Source organism: Rhinichthys klamathensis, unplaced genomic scaffold (assembly GCF_029890125.1).
Source record: "Rhinichthys klamathensis goyatoka isolate OS25496 unplaced genomic scaffold, OSU_Roscu_1.1 h1tg000010l_1, whole genome shotgun sequence".
NCBI classification, from domain to species: domain Eukaryota; kingdom Metazoa; phylum Chordata; class Actinopteri; order Cypriniformes; family Leuciscidae; genus Rhinichthys; species Rhinichthys klamathensis.
Window position 1 is genome coordinate 1,779,165 of NW_026606563.1, and position 17,190 is coordinate 1,796,354.

Genomic DNA, 17,190 nt, shown 5'->3' on the forward strand with positions numbered 1-17,190 from the left:
GTATCCAGATGGCGTTAAGAGGTTTAAGCTCAAATAGTCATTTGGCACCTGCCAGGTTTCCGTTAGAAATAGCATGTCCAGGTCAGTGTCAATGATTATGTCATTCAATAGTGATGCTTTATCAGTTAGAGAGCGGGTGTTTAGCAGCGCACATCGCAGGTCAGGTGATGCACGTCTGCAGATTCCGAGGTCAGGATCAGGACGCAGCGATCTTAAATTTCCAAAGTTGATATGTCTATGTCTTTTATCCAGTTGTGTTGTATCCAGAACACGGGTGATGGTAGAGACAACCGGAATATTATTGGGGGGCGAGTAATAGTAATTCCGGAGTTTTTTCCGCGACCGGTGAATGTAGCGAGGTCGGCGTAAAACCTCGAGCTGTTCACAGCGTTTATAAGTATCAGGAGCCAGGCGGGAAACTCCTTTTAATGATCTGAGATGAGCAACGGAATATTGCAAAGCCATCTTGGAGAAAAAACTGTGATTCGTCTCATCAACAGACAAGAAGATCCAGATAAGACCACCAAAAAACAAAAACAGAAACTGCCAGTGTGTATGTGACGACATGACGAGTGATGACCCGTTCGACCTAACACAACAGTTTATCGGTTTCACTGCGTTAGCCAGAACCGCGTCGGAATCAACAATCCTCAGAAGGGACGGCTACCCAACCATACTAAGGATTTACATCGCAAAAGACAAATGACAAAGAGAGTGGAGACTCACAGTATCAGGTGTCGAGAGGGATGACAGGATATTGACGGAGAGGACTCGCAGCCGATCTGTGTGAAGGATCACAGGGACACCCAGGTCAGTTATCCAGTTATCCAAAAGTTTTGAGAATAGTCCAGCGAATTCAAAAAGTTTGGAGGGTATGAGAATAGTCCAGCGAATAATCCAGGAGGGTTGAAACAGAGAAAAACATATCCAAGAAAAAACACGAACGTAACAGCAGCAGACAAACAGGTACCAGCGTGAAGCGGCAGCACAACCGCGCCAAGCGTTCTCACAACCGGAAATGGTCTAGTGTGTTGATGTGTTGCTCTACAGCCAGCATTCTGCCCAGAAGGACAGGCCACACGACTTCAGCAGCAGTCAGAGGGATCTGATTAAGAAGGCGCACAGCTCTGTCTGCCGGTGGCTCATTACAACTGTAACACACATCACCAGTGTTCAGATGAAAAGGTTTAGGATGTACATTAATGACAAGTAGGGGTGGGCGGTATGACCAAAATTCTATTTCACGGTATGACTAATTTTATTTCACGGTAACGATATATTCCACGATATAGTTATTTATATATGTAGTTATTCTCGAAAAATCGACAAAAAGGGCTTTGTATAATAAATAAACCCAAATACTTTAGAAATGAAAAGTACTTCACATTGTTTTCTGTTTCTCTTATTTGGTAAATTATTTCTTTGGTAAACTATTTAGATAGCTAAATATAAACAAAACACACTCATCAACTTTTAGATGAACTTCCCCCAACTGATTGATATTAAATACAAATCATAGGTGCAATTAAACTTTAAATAAAGTGTTTCTGAATAATTTTTCAATCTCATGTTAAGCTTTACTTCATCAATCAGTTTATAATATCCGAATATTTTATATTGAACTATTCTATTCATAATAAATTAGTTATTTCCTTTTAATTTTGTAGGATAGTAATACTAGTTATGTTTAAACGTGTTCCCCGGTACATTTGTGCCATGTCTGCTTAGGCTACACTGCGTTTTTAAGGGGCTTGTTTAGCTCTTTTTGTGATATCTGGCAACCCGTCACCCTGCGCTTTAATCAATAGAAGTTCAGAAGTGACTAGAATGAGAGCAGCAGTTTGAAAACGGAACAGCAGCTACTGTTAGTGTTGACAAAGTAGCCTAGTTTAAATTATACACACCTTGTAACTGCGTCATTATTTGACCATAGCCCGGTGAACACCGCGCTCCCTCAGTGCGTGTGCACGCGCGCGTCTTCTGCATCAGTAAAATGCGATCGGTTAATTTGAGTGTCAAGTTGTAATCACGTATCGAATCAAAGGAAGATTTTATCAGCTGGTTGGTGGCCAATTGTTTGGAGTTAGAAATATATAACTCGCGATGCATATTTAGTAATTTTGCCTCAGATAGGCTACAGGATTATACATTCACTTTAACAAGCATGTTGTTCACGGGCGGCAAACTGTTTGCGTGTTTAAAAACTATACTTAAGAGACGGAAAGATGCAGATAACTATACATTATTTAAGGTTATTTCTATTCGTTACGATATTGATATATGAACTGTTGTTGTCCAGCTTTCCCCGTTGCGAGCGTGCAGTCCTCTAATCTGAATGGGTGCTGCACTGCTCTAGTGACTGCTGCGCCTTCCCCCCCGAAAATATCACGTTAACAACAACCCTTTAGAAAATGTAATTCCTTTGTGGATCATCTTGATCTGCTTTCTCCGTGTTTCTTTTTACAATTCGCTGGGTTTCAGTCTCACGCACGTTGCACGCAAGTTAACCACGCCCACTTATTTGCATGTCGCGGTATACACAGAATAAAAAAATCTGTTACGGTTGACATTTTCTACCGCGGTAACGATATATACCGTCATACCGCCCAGCCCTAATGACAAGGATGACAGAGTAAGTGGCCTGCAATGCAAACATTTGATTTTTTTTAATAAATATTTATGAATACATATCAGGAAACAAAAGAAAAAAAAGTAGATGTGACTTTTTTCTTTATGCAAGACATGTTTGATTTAAAAGTCTGTTCAATGCATTTGTTACACAGTCAAAATCTCCCAGCAATGATCCTTCATGGCTGGACGACAGCCTTATATAAGAGGTGATCCGATCTGAGTCTACATCACAATCGTTCACGTCCACATCTGCTGCTGCGTCCACAGCCATATCTGCTGCTGTGTCCACAGCCACGTCCACATCTGCTGCTGCGTCCACAGCCATATCTGCTGCTGTGTCCACAGCCACGTCCACATCAGAGACGGCCATTGCCATGCCGCCTGCCATGTCCACGTGCACTGTCCTTTCCGCTGCCACTTCAGCCACGTCACAGACCGCCATTCCCACGGGCATATTTCATAAGTCTGCTTCCAAGCTCAAGCACAAAGCGTCACAGTCCACAGCCATGAGTCAGAAGTCTTCTTCGGGAGAACCATGTCTGAGTGACTCCCCTGTGAGTAATTCATATCATGTGAAAAATGATCCAACATTAATTTTTATCATTTTAATGATTAACTGTGTTGATGTATTGGACCTCTCATGGGTGAAGGACGACACAGAGAGAGGGCTCTTCACCCACGTCCAGGTGTACAAGCAGAGTACCGGCGTGATGAAGAGGCGACGGGTGATGAAGTCAGACCGGATGTGGTTCTACCCTCCTGAACCTCCAGGGTACGTTAGTGGCGCTGTGCCATCTCCAAACCTCTTCTTTCGGAGTCGTATCTTGGTCTGGCGGCCTGTTGGGGTATGGAGATACTCGCTGAAGTGCCCCCGTGGTGAAGAATGCGTGGGTAGAGGAAAGGACGTTCACCTCTACAAGTCTGGCTACCACACCAAGGTTCGACATATCTGTAATTGGATCGGTTGTTGTTGTTATTACTAGAGTTTCAGTTCAACGGTAGATTTTTACAACATTGATTTTCATGTAAACACATTCAAGGTTCAAATAACAATGCTCTACTGCTATTGCAGGTTTGTCACATCTGCGACGTGTCCAATTGGTACACCATTTTGACGGAGGTCCTTTGCTGTGGACCATGCACTAAAGCAGGCAGGAAAGGTGAAGGTGGAAAGGTTGGTCGTTGGTTAGCATGGGATAATGCTATCCTCTGCCAACTCAGCAAGGCTCACCAAGCCATGTTCCCAGCCATTCTCACATTTAGGTAAGAATACTGAAAAATAGCTGGTGTTCGCTTGTAACAGCAATTACCTCTTGGTTGATTGACACGCTGATTATCAAACTTTATAGACGTGGTGTGGACAAGAACGTTGTGCGGCTTTTGAGGGACCGGACCGAGGGTAACACCATGACCAAAGTGTGGCGGCAGATTCAAGAGAACCACGTGGAAGACTATCTCCACAGGAAGGATCTGTATACCACCCTCCTGATGACTCTGGTAAAGCCTGGGGGGATCGTGTCAGCCTTGGGGCACACGTTTGAGGCTCCACCTCCTCAAAGAGAGCTTCCCTTTGCTCGTCTGCTCCGTCATGCCTTCCTGCTGGCAGAGGCCAACAATGTACAGGATTATAGGACCCAGATTCTCTCCACATTTGGCACTGTGCTTTAAAATGGACTCCACTAAAAAGGTACATAAAGCAATACACTGTGTATACAACGTATTTTAGAACATCATAATTTACATCATTCATCATTTACTCCACTAGCCAAACCTGTATGACCACCTTCTTTCTTCTGTAAACTCACAAAAGGTGACATTTAGAATCAGAAAGAAGAATCAGAAGAGCTTTCCCAGCTGGCATTTTAACGTCGAGTCACTGTTGAATCAACGTCAGGTGCCAGTGTTGGATGACTGTTGAATTTTGCTTAGATTTTCCAAATCTAATTAACGTTGAAATAGCAACGTCATTCCAACGTCACGTTTCTCAACATAGGTTAATGAGCCAACAGTGAATCAATATTGATTTTAGTTTAGATTTTGCAAATCCAATCAACGTTGAAATTTCAACGTCACTATAAAGTCCTGCTTTTCAACATAGGTTATTTTGTTAAACTGTTTTCACTAAATTATTGAGGTGTTCAACAGTAACACCAAACACCTTGAAATGGATACATAAACACCAAAGTTCGCGGACACGCACAATCAGCTAGGAAGAAGCCAATTGGTCAATGCAAGACCAGGAAGAAGATTAATAAAGACATTTCACTGACGTAAGAAACATGCTTTATTACATGGCTTCAAGTGTGCCAACATTTCACACAATGTAATTTTACACCTGTCGAACGTTACTTTCTTTAGAAAAACGGCCCAAACATTGGGCAACATTGAACACGGCTGGTTAAATCTTCCCTTCACTTCTTTCTGCCACCGCCACCCATCCTCACTGGTGCATATTTCAAGTATTTGGCCATGTATTTTACTACTTTTGTTGTAGTTGTATCAAATGAGCTCAAGACAGCATCTGATGAAGAAGAAAAAAAACAGATCAGTATTAGCAAACGCTAACCTCTCAAATTAAAATATTTAGCAAATATCAACTTGTGGCATTGCCAATGTTTCAAGTATATAAATTAGTATTTATCAACGTGCAAGGTCATTGATAATCATGTGCTTGGGCGAGCAACAAAAAGCAGTTGGTAGTAACCAGTGCTGCCGGTAGAGAAGTTAGTCTAGAGCCCAGAATGGAGTATTATATATAATATTAGAGCATGCTCTGTAGAGTCCTCCAACTAAAATGATTTTTCTTATGAATTATTATTATTCTGCTTACTATATTCAATTATTTAAAACATTGTTACAAAACTACTATGTTAACCCTCTGGGGTCTGAGGTGTTTTCGGGGTCCTTGAGATGTTTTGGCATGCTCTGACATTTGTGCTTTTTTCAGTTGCTTATAAACATATTAATGGCACAGGTGAAATTACACTCTATATAGCACACACAGGGCTACCATAATGTGTGAGCAACATGTATGTACATGTTTGTATTTTTGAGAGAATATTGTTTATGCGTGGTTATTGAAAAAACTAAAAAATAAATTTTCTAATATAAGGCCACAAATAACATGCTAAATATCTGTCCACAAGACTTTTGACTAGTGGATGTTGTCGCCTAGAGTTTTTGCTTCAAATTGATCTGAAAATCATTCTGCCTAATCATTCTCATAAAACAATAGATTGTTTTAAATTGTGAAAAACATTTTTTTGTTTGCAAAGGCAATATGCGGATGGGTGGAACGGCCCAACCCCCTCATGAATAATTAGGCAGTTCTTACCTGAGCAGACTGCATACTAATGAGCCTTTCATTCAGGGGTGTCACACAAGAAAGAATGCAAGGACAATATATATATAAATAAATAAATAAATATTTATATACACGCACACACACACACACACACATACATATATATATATATATACAAACAATCAAAATATAAATGAAAGCCAAAAGCACATTTTTAGTCACACCTTTTAGCCATCCACACATAAAAATAAACCAGTCGCATTTCAAAGTCGTACGCGAAATGACCGCCAGGTGGCGCAAAGGGACATTTAGCAAAACGTAAGTGGGGCTAATGTCTATTAACAGTAGCCTAAGGATGAAATACTACAAGTTAGGGTAATTTCCAAATAAGCCTACAACAAATTGTTGGTCATACAGATAAGATATAATCTTTTAAAACTGTAAAAGGCTAAAGTAGGCCTACACTCACAGGCTAAAGACAAAACGTTTTCTCGCTCATGTGAGAAACAAACGTTTGGGTATTTCTCAGTGAGAAAATGCATAGCCGAGCGGTAGAACTTACGGTTCGATCATCAAGATGACATGGGTTCAAATCCCGCACAAACATGGTCTGCTGTAAATTTTATATTTATTATTGCAGAGAGATTTGTCTAGCTCTAAAACTCTGTTACACCATACAGTTTTTTTTTTTTTTGCTTATATTTATAAAATACAATTATCATGCATTTCCATTTTACACTAAGGAACAAAATAGTATCCAACAGAACGACTTTGCATCTGTATGATAATAGGCTACCAATCGTAATTTCAAAAGCAGTTCTGTAAAAAAATAAATTATATATAGCCTATAAAATAAAAAAATAAAAACTTAATTCACAAATTGCATGCCTGGTTGTAAGGATCCAAAGATCCCTGTAGACTTTAATATTGAGTTGAACATTTTGTTCATGACAACAAATTAACAAGCGTTTTTTCAGATTATATTTAGTTTTGCTTGGAAAAAGCTGCCCCAAACCAGTTTTATTTCATCAATTATTGAAATAATGAAATATTTAGTAATAAACTTTTATGACAGAAATATCACTAGGCTACATGTAACTTAAATCATTTAATTCCTTCATTATCAACACTGTCTAGAATAGCGATTTAAGTGTGAATTGCGACTTCTCTTTGTGTTAAGGCAATTGTTACTGCAGCCTCAGACTCCGATAGCCTGTGGGGGGTTGGAGGGACAGTTGCTGGACAAAGGTGTTAATGTTCCTCTTTCATATGGAGAGTGTCGGATAGCCAGCCTGATGAGCAGGCAAAATTATTGTAAGGATAAAAGAGATCCAGCGCGAGAGAGGCAAAGAAAAACGCATGTTTTTAATTTAATTATGTTTCTTTGGACAATTTTCGTTTTGTACTGTTTTAATTGTTAAATTAGCTGTAATTTCTTTGGCAATACAAATTTAAAATGTCGCAAGAATAAGATTAGCCTAGTGTTTCTTATTTTGCATCGCAAAAGAAATAAACTCTAAACCCGATGCAACCCTGTTTTAAATTTAAAAAACTGTCCCTACACTTTATATAAACCTTGAAATGTTCGAACTTGGTTTCAAACTTAAGTAATTTTAGTGTTCTTTTACATTACACAATAATTTAGCAGGCTAAAGACGAGCTTCTTCATTTTCATTTTCTGATGCAATCGGCTGACAATCTTCCTTAATCAGTTTTTGTCGTTTGTGCAGCGGCTGCGGTTCTACAGGAATGTAGCAAATTTATGTTGTAATAATAATTAAACAAAACTCTTGACTTTAAATAAGTAAACAGTTATAAACAGTTACCTATTTAAGCATCAAGGTGGTAAAATATAAACGCTGTAGGCCAACATCGGTTAACATCATGTATGCTACATTGAGATTCGATCTCGGGTCGATTGAAGCTCCTCGAAGCTCATGTCGTTGCGTTGATCACTGTGCTACCGTCTGTACGCTGTTAGAGTTAACGTCTTATGCCGTTGTAAAGCCTCATTCATGTAGCCTAAATGTTTTTATTGCAATGCTTTATGTTGAAATGTTTTCATTATTTATTCAATTTCATTTCAGTAGCCTAATTTCAGTATTGTGATTATTAATTATTTTAACTACGTTTCACTTGTTGAATTCATCTGCTACTACCAGCTTTCAATCGCTCCGCGGTGCGGCAGCAGATTACGCAATAGAGAGAATAAACGAACACTTTTCAGAGTCTATGATTGTAGCGCCTCTTAGCGGTAAAAGGCAGCAAATACACCACACATTTTACCGCCGCGGTGGAACGGCTGATGTGGGCGTTGTCATGGCTTGCCGACATTTGCGTTTGAATAGCGCGCGTCCTCCGTGGGCGTGTCAGATTAACGCGTAATGAAGTGTAATGAGCTGGGAAAAAAAATACTGACAGCACTCTCTTTTCATACAGATTACATAAACTGAGAATATTTGTTTTTTATATAAATTACTTCATTTAAAAGAAGAGAATTCAAGCTTCATAAAGAAAAATCTCTCGTGCCTGTGTGACAAGTAATCGCGGAGTTACAGTTAATCTTAGGACGCGTTTCAGAATGGACTTCACTGACAGAGAGAACGCAGAACTCGCATCATGTTTGTTTTTCTTTATTTGGTGAAAAGCACAACACTTTGTTTTTATTGTGAGTATCCACAAAAAAAAAATAGAAACTAAACAGGATCTAATGATGTATAACACTTATATGTAAGATCAAACTCAACCGAGTATTTTGAGTCTCTTTTGCACTGATAAGAAAAAAAGCGAGCAGATCACGCCGGCGTGATTGCCGACCCCAGAGGGTTAAAGCAAACTCACCACAGATTATCTTGTACAGACGGGTCTTCATGAAGGCAACCTTCCCACTTCTTCCTCTGAGGCTCATTATGGCCATACTTTTATTTGTCATAGTTCTGCCATAGTAAAACAGATTTATATTAGAATATTATATTGCAATCAAGTTCATTATGAAAATGTAGCAGAGAGCGATTAAGTGGGTGTGTGGGAGTGCATGACAGTATATGACGGATAGGGTTGGGTACCGAAACTCGGTGCCAATAGGGAACCGGTTCCGATGTTAACGGTAGTAACCAGACCGAATAAGAAAGAAAATTTCGGTGCCTGATTTCGGTGCCTAACTTCATTAGGCACACACGCGCACACACACACACACACACAAGGTCTCTCGCTCTCTCTCTCTCCGCCGTGCGTGTGCTACACAGTTTGGAGCACAGTTTCTTCTGTCTCGCATGCGCGCTCTTTCTCGCAAGGTTTGGCTGCATTTCACGTGTAAAATTACGTGTCAGAACGCCCTCTGGGTGTGGCGATAGTCTGAATACCATATAGAATCAAGCCAATTCATTGGCTGATGGCGCCGCATCGACGCACTTACGTCGTCATACTATGCTGTCGCGCGCGCGCCATCTGCTCCTCAGATTTCTCTGCCGAAAAAGGAAGCTGGTCGGCAGTGCGAGGAGCTTGGCTGCGTCCCGTTCCCTATTGAGAGATATGTAACACCAGTAACCAGAGATGTTCTCTTTCATAGGTTCACTCAACGCTGCGTAGCTAAGAAGCAGTGGATTTGTAGGCTGCTGTATCACGTGCCGTTTGAACTGACGCGCTACAGCGATCTGTCACATTTCAAAGAGCCAAAACGTTATTTATTGTGTGAATCTCGTAAAAATATTGACAGAATCTGACAGCTGTGGATTTGTTCCATATCAAAAGTAACCTTCTCTGTCTTGTCTGTCAGTGTCCTCTTTGTCCGCGATTTTTCTGTGTGAAAAGGGTCATTTGCGTGAGTCTCACGGTCAATGCGTGAGAGTTGGCAGCTCTGCAATCTCCAGTATTATTACATTGTTTGATACAATATTGTTTCATTTGATATTATGTAAATATGAATTTTTATTTTATATTGGTTTTATTATTACCATATGTTACTTGTATTTATATTATTTAAAGATTTAAGTTAATATTGTGTCCAGTTTGGCCCTGTAAATTAAAGGGTATTATTTTTTGATAAAGTGTGTGCGGTTTCATTTTCTTAAGTACCGATTTAAGAACCGTTTAAGCACCGGAACCGTTTAAAAAATACAGAGTAGGTACTGGAATCGGATAAAACCCAAACGATACCCAACCCTAATGACGGAACATAATCACTATAAACTAATGCAAAAAAGGAACAAAGTTACTTACGCAGCCATTGACTTCTTCACATGGTCTGCAGCATCAACGCCTCCCAACCTCTTCAGATGTTTACTCTGAAAAGGAGCAATAAGAAATTAAAAATATAACCAGAAAAAGTGGTCAGTAGAGTCCAGACCTCCACAAAGCAGGCACATGATGAGGACGAGGAGTTTGTAGTGGTCACCAAGGTCAACAAGCCAATTGACTTTATGCACAGCTTCACTACTTCCTGAACTTAAGCCAGCTCCTTTATTTCCTGTCTTACATTATTGGACACACTGATTAATTCAGGTGTGCCTGACCTCAGTAGTCATAGCAACAATAATCAGACACACCTGGATTAATCAGTGTGTCCAATAATGTAAGACAGGAAATAAAGGAGCTGGCTTAAGTTCAGGAAGTAGTGCAGCTGTGCATAAAGTCAATTGTCATAATGAAACTTTGCCAGCACTTTACAAGATTAATTATATAACCCTTTTGTTGTCTGCGTTTTTTTTAGAGCACTTGTCCTCCAGGGTACATTAGCTACTACTAGCATAACACCTCAGAACTCCATGAAGCCGGAAAAGGCACTTCCTGCTGTAAAGACATTACCCGGATGAAAACATACTGTGCACGCTCTATAGGCCTCATGCGCCTATAAAACGTGCACACCTCTTCGTCTCGTCTGTTCCTGCTGTTGTCTCTGATCAAAATGTGAAATGCCCCATCAAGCTGTACTTATTAGATCAGTTTGAGTGTTTTTGTCTTGTACTCAATCAGGGAGAGGCATAAGAATATCTCTACAAATCGTTAGCATTGAAAGCCCCATGTACATTAGAGTTGTGAAACCATGTTTCACTAGCCTGATACTCAGACCCCAATACCACCTGAGGGTTAAAACTTACCAGTTTTGCTCCCTCATTCGTGTCCTCCAGGCGATTCTCTAAAGCTTCAAGCTCTTCTTCAGTGTTTTTGCCGGCTTCACTTCATAACTTGTTCCATCAGATGAGGTGGCAACGTGAATTGTATCCTTGATTTCGACAAGGAGCTGAAGAACTCTCTTCTGGAATTCTAGCCAAAAAAGAAGCAACCGATTATTAATTTATAATGTAGTGAGTACGCTCTACACCACAAAATCAGTTTTTCCATTTGCCCAATAAAAATGCACTGCAAAAGCTCAATTTTACCAAGAATATTTGTGATATTTCTAGTCAAATGTCTAATTTCTAATCAAAATAAATCTCATACACTTAAAATAAGACACCTAAAAAGTAACTTGTATTTAGACAATTTTCACTTGTTTCACGGAAATTTTCACTTAAAATAAATAGAAAAATATGCCAGTGGAGCAAATTATAATTTTTTTTGCTTGTAATAATAATTTTTAAAAAAACCTTACATGTTACCATGTGCTCATGTGAAAGATCAGGTTAGTTTGAAGAATTGGCAAAGTGTCATATTGAACTGCTGAGTCTGATTCAACTGAAACTTTGGGGACAGCTAGGGACACTGGAAGACTCCTAATTATTTGTCAGCAAAAATAAGAGAATAAAATTACTTTTTTCAGACATCGGGAAGTCTTCCTTCCTCAATTTGTTTGAGTGTGCATGCGTTGACATCGCCTTGGCTGCATTTGGGGGATCCCTTTCAGCTCTCATATACTTCTCAGGAGGCTGCCTAAGGCTTCGGTCGATAGTCGTTCTTGGGGTGTCACTGATGGAGAAAATGGGTTGCATACTATGCAACCCATAATGGTCATGTACAAGCACACCCAAGACAGATACAAGTATCTTAAAGAGCTCCAGTATTTTTTTTCTCCCATATGCCAAAATATGTTCCTAACAACACCCTCACCTCTTACTGCTCCTTGTGGGTTCAGAAGCAGTCTGACACCGTGAGAAGGACTCTGAGGAACTCCGTCTCCGTCGGCTACGGCTAAATTATATGGTTAAAACATTTTTTTTTAAAAGGACATTGCTATGACCGTTATTGCAAATGAAGTCTAATTCTCAAATTAGTGGGAATGATCATTTTGCATTGCAGTTTTTAATTAAAAAAAATATATATACATCTATATATAAATATATCTCATGTGACATTTGTTGAGGTCTGTGCCAAACATTTTCTTACATCTGGAAGATGTGTAGTTCAGGCTGCAGCTTTACAGGGCTTCATTTATACTGACAATATTGTACTTTTGATCATATTTAAATTAATTACCTCCGTCCATGAGTGGAAGACCCTGAGGAACCCTCACGCTGTCTCTGAGAAAGGGATCTGGACAGACTTTCTTGGCCAGGGCTGAATGATCTGGTTTAAAAAAAAATATGAATGAATAAAGCAGGGAAATTGCTACAGGAGGTATTGCAAATGAAGTGTAATTCTAAGTTGTGGGAATTATCATTTTGTCATACAATTTCTATTTTTACTGAGTCAGTAGTACAGCAAACATTTTCTTTACATCTGGAAGTGCTAAAGCACTCAATCAGTGCATCTGGTTTGCCCAGTGTAATTGTGATGTCCATACCAAATAAAATCGAATAATAATAACTTACATTAATAAAAATAAAAATAAAATACCTTCGACTATTAGAAAGAGACTCAGAGGGACTCCTGCTACCACTGTGTGCCAAGGATCGAGATTGAGGGCTTGAGGGGATGTTCATTTGGGTTCTTTCTGCATTTTTAGAGGTTTTAGACACTGGGAAGGGTTAATATATGTCAATAATATGTCAATAATTCAAAATTACTTTCACATATTTGGTTAGTCAACGCAACATTAACAGTCATAAAAAAAGTACTTAACTAGTAACTGTAGTGACTAATTGGCCCGATACTGACATAGCCACGGTGGTGATTAAAATGCTACAATGATGTGTTCTGGATGTGCATACCTTTTGTTTGTCTTTTCTTGGCTTGATTCTCATTACTTGTATTTGCAGGATGCAGGATGCGGCGTCTTTTCATTGTGTTGGTAGTTGTGCCATATTTACCAGACTGTGTATTCGTCATTTTGGGAGTTGGAAGAACAAAGTCATCTGTAATAAATAGCCAACAGTCATAAAAAAGTACTTTCAAAACTGTAGTGACTAATTGGCCCGATTACTGACAACCACGGTGGTGATTGAAATGCTACAATGATGTGTTCTTAACGCGCATAACTTTTGTTATTCTTTTCTTGGCTTGATTCTCATGACCCAAGGTGTCACTGCCCCCTTTTGGTGTGGCATACCCCAAAATGAACCAGTGTTCAAAAACAAAAAGCACCCATTGTGGCTCCAACAAAGACTTATGTCATTACAAACTCTAAAAATACAATGAAAGCAAAACAGGTAAATTTGACCACCGCACACTGAAAAACTTTACCGAATCTTTGTTCTGAGTGAGCGACAATCAGAGGGAGCTACAGGCGAAACGTGTTGCTTGCTCACAAAGATTCTGTCAAGTTTTACAGCATGCGGTGGTCTATTTCACTGTTTTACTTTAAATGTTCCTGCTACCAACCTGCACCTGACGATCACACTGGCTGTGCACAAGGATATCCTTTTGTTGGTTTACTCTAAAAATACAATGTTACAATGATGTAGCCCTTGGGGCCATGCAGACATTGCCATCAGTGCATTGGTTCCTGTAAATTAACACATACCTTCACAGGGAATAAATTTTCGAATCTTCTTGGTAGCCTTTTCACCTAAAATTAGTAATAGGCATTCTGTAGGACAGTAGTCAACTTTCAAACAATTAGGCATACCCGTATTGACTGTCTTAGTTTGAATTGAAAAAGGTTAGAAAACCCTACTCCAACCTTATTGTTGTGCCAGAGATATGAAAATAAATGTGAAAACCAATTATTATTTTTTTTATTACATACCTGTACTCTTTATCATAAGACCTGGAGAAGATTCTTTTTGACTGTCTTCATTGACAGATGGTTCATCTAAAAAAAGGAAAAAGTCAAATCTTTGATAGACAATTACAAATGTAATATTCTACAACATTGAAAAAAAGTCTTACAAATGATCAAATTAGTAAAAGTGCACTACATACTCATTTGATAGTCGGGATAAAAAAATGTTTGGGGCCTCCTCTTCATCGGTAACTCCTCTTCTGAGACACTCAATTCAGCAGTTGTAGTAAAATCATACTTCTCGCATTCATTCTTGTCATCTGAAAGTACATACAGCAATGGTAAAATGCATACAAATGAGTAAGTCTTAATATACAACAGCAACTGGGTAAAAATGCAGGTTTGGCTATTATAAAATACTTGTTTCATTTTTTATATAAGCGGATATCATCCTGCATGCCAACAGTCAACAATAAACAGGCTATTGAATGACATTATTGTTCTTTTTATGGCATATGATGGCATATGATATGATTTTGTGAGGAAGGGGCAGGACTAAATAAGCTTTTTGCTTCCTCCTGTTCCCTCTCGAATATATTTTGTTGTTATTTTTTTCTGGATGTGACTGTTTATTTGTGTTGTGCTTCTGACATTTGGGTACTTTTAATTTTATGGTTATTTGTAGAGATGCACCGATTGATCGGCTGGTGACCGGAATCGGACGATTTTCACGTGATCGGCCATGATCGGCGACCGGCCGGTCAGTCTGACATGCCGATTTTATGCCAGTCAAATGCACTCAGTCTCGGGCGCCGCATGATTAACATCGCGCAACATCAGCATCACACGTGCACACGGAACACACATGTAGGAAACCTCGTGAATTACGACCGTTTCACACCACAAGCGTGAGCAGCGGGTTTTTTTTTCTTCTTCGGCGTGCATGTTAATCAATGAGTGCATTCACACCGGGAGCTGGAGCAGCGCGTGAGCGTCGAGCAGGGGCGTCGCGTGAGCAACAGTGAAGCTGTTTCAGCACCGAGTCTATTCTGCTCGCGCTCAATTAAAGTGAAAGCATACTTTTGATGGACAAAATAAATATGATTTCACCCCAAAAGTGCCCAAAATGCACAGAATTTGCACGTCTGGTGTGTTTTAACAAGAACTGAAGTAGCCAGGCTATGTCAGAAAAGAAAATTAAGACTCAAAAATATTTATAGAAAATAACTTGTTTTTATTCCCAATCGTTTCCCTGCACATGCTCCACTTGTCCTGTTTAGCCTGGCTGGACATGTGTCAGAGAGAAAAACTGTTTGAGAAATATAACTTGCCATTGATGTACAAGTGATTACAATAGGCCTGTGTGTGTGTGTGTGTGTGTGTGTGTGTGTGTGTGTGTGTGTGTGTGTGTGTGTGTGTGTGTGTGTGTGTGTTGAGAAATATATACTGCAAGGGTAGGCTATATTTATTTTATTTTTATTTGTTATTTATATATTATTTTATTGGCATTACCTGTTTTCATACAAAAGTTTAGTTTGCTAAATATATCAATTTTTTTTGTTGGATATTGGATGTGAAAAGGAAATGGTTCTTCCATAACATTGCACTTTAGATGTGTGTGGATTTCCCACACCAGGAGTAATTTATATAGTCCTATTTTATAGTGATTATCTGTTAAAAAAATGTTCTATGCAAAATGTTCTATTAAAGAGAAGATAGAAAATAAATATTTGTGTGTGCTGTAAAAACCCGTTCAAACTCAAGAAAAATCGGAAATCGGAATCGGCCTTGAAAATTGTAATCGGTGCATCTCTAGTTATTTGTTTTTGGAGATAAAACCAAACAATACGACAGTCTCCCCAAAATACACACGCAAAACTGACATTATAGCAGGCTAGAAATTACCAAACATACATAAGAGACAGATAGAGATACTTAAAAGTTCATGTAAAAGAGAAAAATTAAGAAATGTCCATATGTATGCATTGACGATTTGAAATTTGCCTTACGTTCATATATGACTTTACAAAACACATACCTGACTGAATCTTAATTTTTATGAACGGGAATTTCGTCCATGACTCTTCTGGTTCTTTGCAGGCCTTCAACGCTCTCGCAGCCCCTTGTGTAGGCCACAATACACCACCATTCTTAACCCAACATGATGGTATCACTTCCTCCATCTCCATGGTTTCCTCTCTCCACACCGCTCTGGTCCACATTATTCTGATGTATAGAAAAAAAAAAAGAGAAAACTCGGAACAATCCAACAGTTAAAGTGAATAACCATCATTACATTATAACTAAAAACTTCTAACATTAAAAGATTAAAGGGTTAGTTCACCCAAAAATGAAAATGATGTCATTAATGACCCTCATGTCGTCCCAAGCCCGTAAGACCTCCGTTCATCTTCGGGACACAGTTTAAGATATTTTAGATTTAGTCCGAGAGCTTTCTGTCCCTCCATTGAAAATGTATGTACGGTATACTGTCCTTGTCCAGAAAGGAAATAAAGACATCATCAAAGTAGTCCATGTGACATCAGTGGGTTAGTTAGAATGTTTTGAAGCATCGAAAACACATTTTGGTCCAAAAATAACAAAAACAAGGACTTTATTCAGCATTGTATTGTCTTCCGGTTCTGTTGTGGATCCGCGTTCAGTGCCGCCGCTGACGTGTGTCTGGGGCCTGTACCATGAAGGTAGCTGAACAAACTCGGAGTTACAGGATTAGTTTTGAGTTGACAAAACCAAACCGATGCAATCAGGCTTTATTGGTACCATGACGCAGCTCATCAACTTTCTCTGTCAACTCAGGCTTTGATCTTAAGCTATGATTACTCCATGAGCGCGTGCACATACCAAAGTGACGTTGGCACCGAACAACCAATCGCGTTCGATATGGATAGAGCGAGAGCGATATTTTCTTTCCGCGGAGGAGCAAGAGATAATCATTCAGAATTACGATGAATTTAAATATGTATTACAAGCTCGAAACAATACGGTCTCTGCTGCCAAAGCAAGAGAAGACTGTTGGAGAAAGATTGCTGATTGTGTTAATGTGTAAGCTAAATAAATACGTTCTTTATTCATGTAAAATGATGTATATATAGACTATGAATGTATGTGTGTGTGAAATATAGCCTATATTTTTATAATATATATAAAAAATGTGCATGTATATACTAATAAAGATTAATTAGGGCCCAAGCCCAAA

General features: G+C 39.1%; 1 protein-coding gene and 2 long non-coding RNA genes across 3 annotated transcripts; 1 reads left to right on the plus strand and 2 right to left on the minus strand.

The window, feature by feature from the left end:
* Nucleotides 1-3,239: 3,239 nt before the first annotated feature.
* Nucleotides 3,240-4,299, plus strand: LOC130095062 (uncharacterized). The gene is made up of 3 exons (XM_056261721.1): nucleotides 3,240-3,569; nucleotides 3,704-3,894; nucleotides 3,981-4,299. Exons 1-3 carry the CDS (start codon nucleotides 3,240-3,242, stop codon nucleotides 4,297-4,299), a joined length of 840 nt encoding a protein of 279 aa, XP_056117696.1.
* An 8,760-nt stretch (nucleotides 4,300-13,059) lies between these two features.
* On the minus strand, nucleotides 13,060-14,063 carry LOC130094909 (uncharacterized). The gene is made up of 3 exons (XR_008808022.1): nucleotides 13,998-14,063; nucleotides 13,773-13,817; nucleotides 13,060-13,164 (listed from the first exon to the last, which is right to left on the minus strand). It is a non-coding gene; the product is annotated as an uncharacterized LOC130094909 (long non-coding RNA).
* A 137-nt stretch (nucleotides 14,064-14,200) lies between these two features.
* Nucleotides 14,201-16,210, minus strand: LOC130094913 (uncharacterized). The gene is made up of 2 exons (XR_008808023.1): nucleotides 16,012-16,210; nucleotides 14,201-14,293 (listed from the first exon to the last, which is right to left on the minus strand). It is a non-coding gene; the product is annotated as an uncharacterized LOC130094913 (long non-coding RNA).
* Between the last annotated feature and the right edge of the window lie 980 nt (nucleotides 16,211-17,190).

Excerpts from the sequence above, each read along its gene's own strand:
- LOC130095062 (XM_056261721.1), top strand. The coding sequence starts at position 3,240 with ATGATTAACTGTGTTGATGTATTGGACCTCTCATGGGTGAAGGACGAC. Across the intron at positions 3,570-3,703 it reads AGTCTGGCTACCACACCAAG|GTTTGTCACATCTGCGACGT; the intron begins GTTCGACATATC and ends CTGCTATTGCAG. Across the intron at positions 3,895-3,980 it reads CCAGCCATTCTCACATTTAG|ACGTGGTGTGGACAAGAACG; the intron begins GTAAGAATACTG and ends CAAACTTTATAG.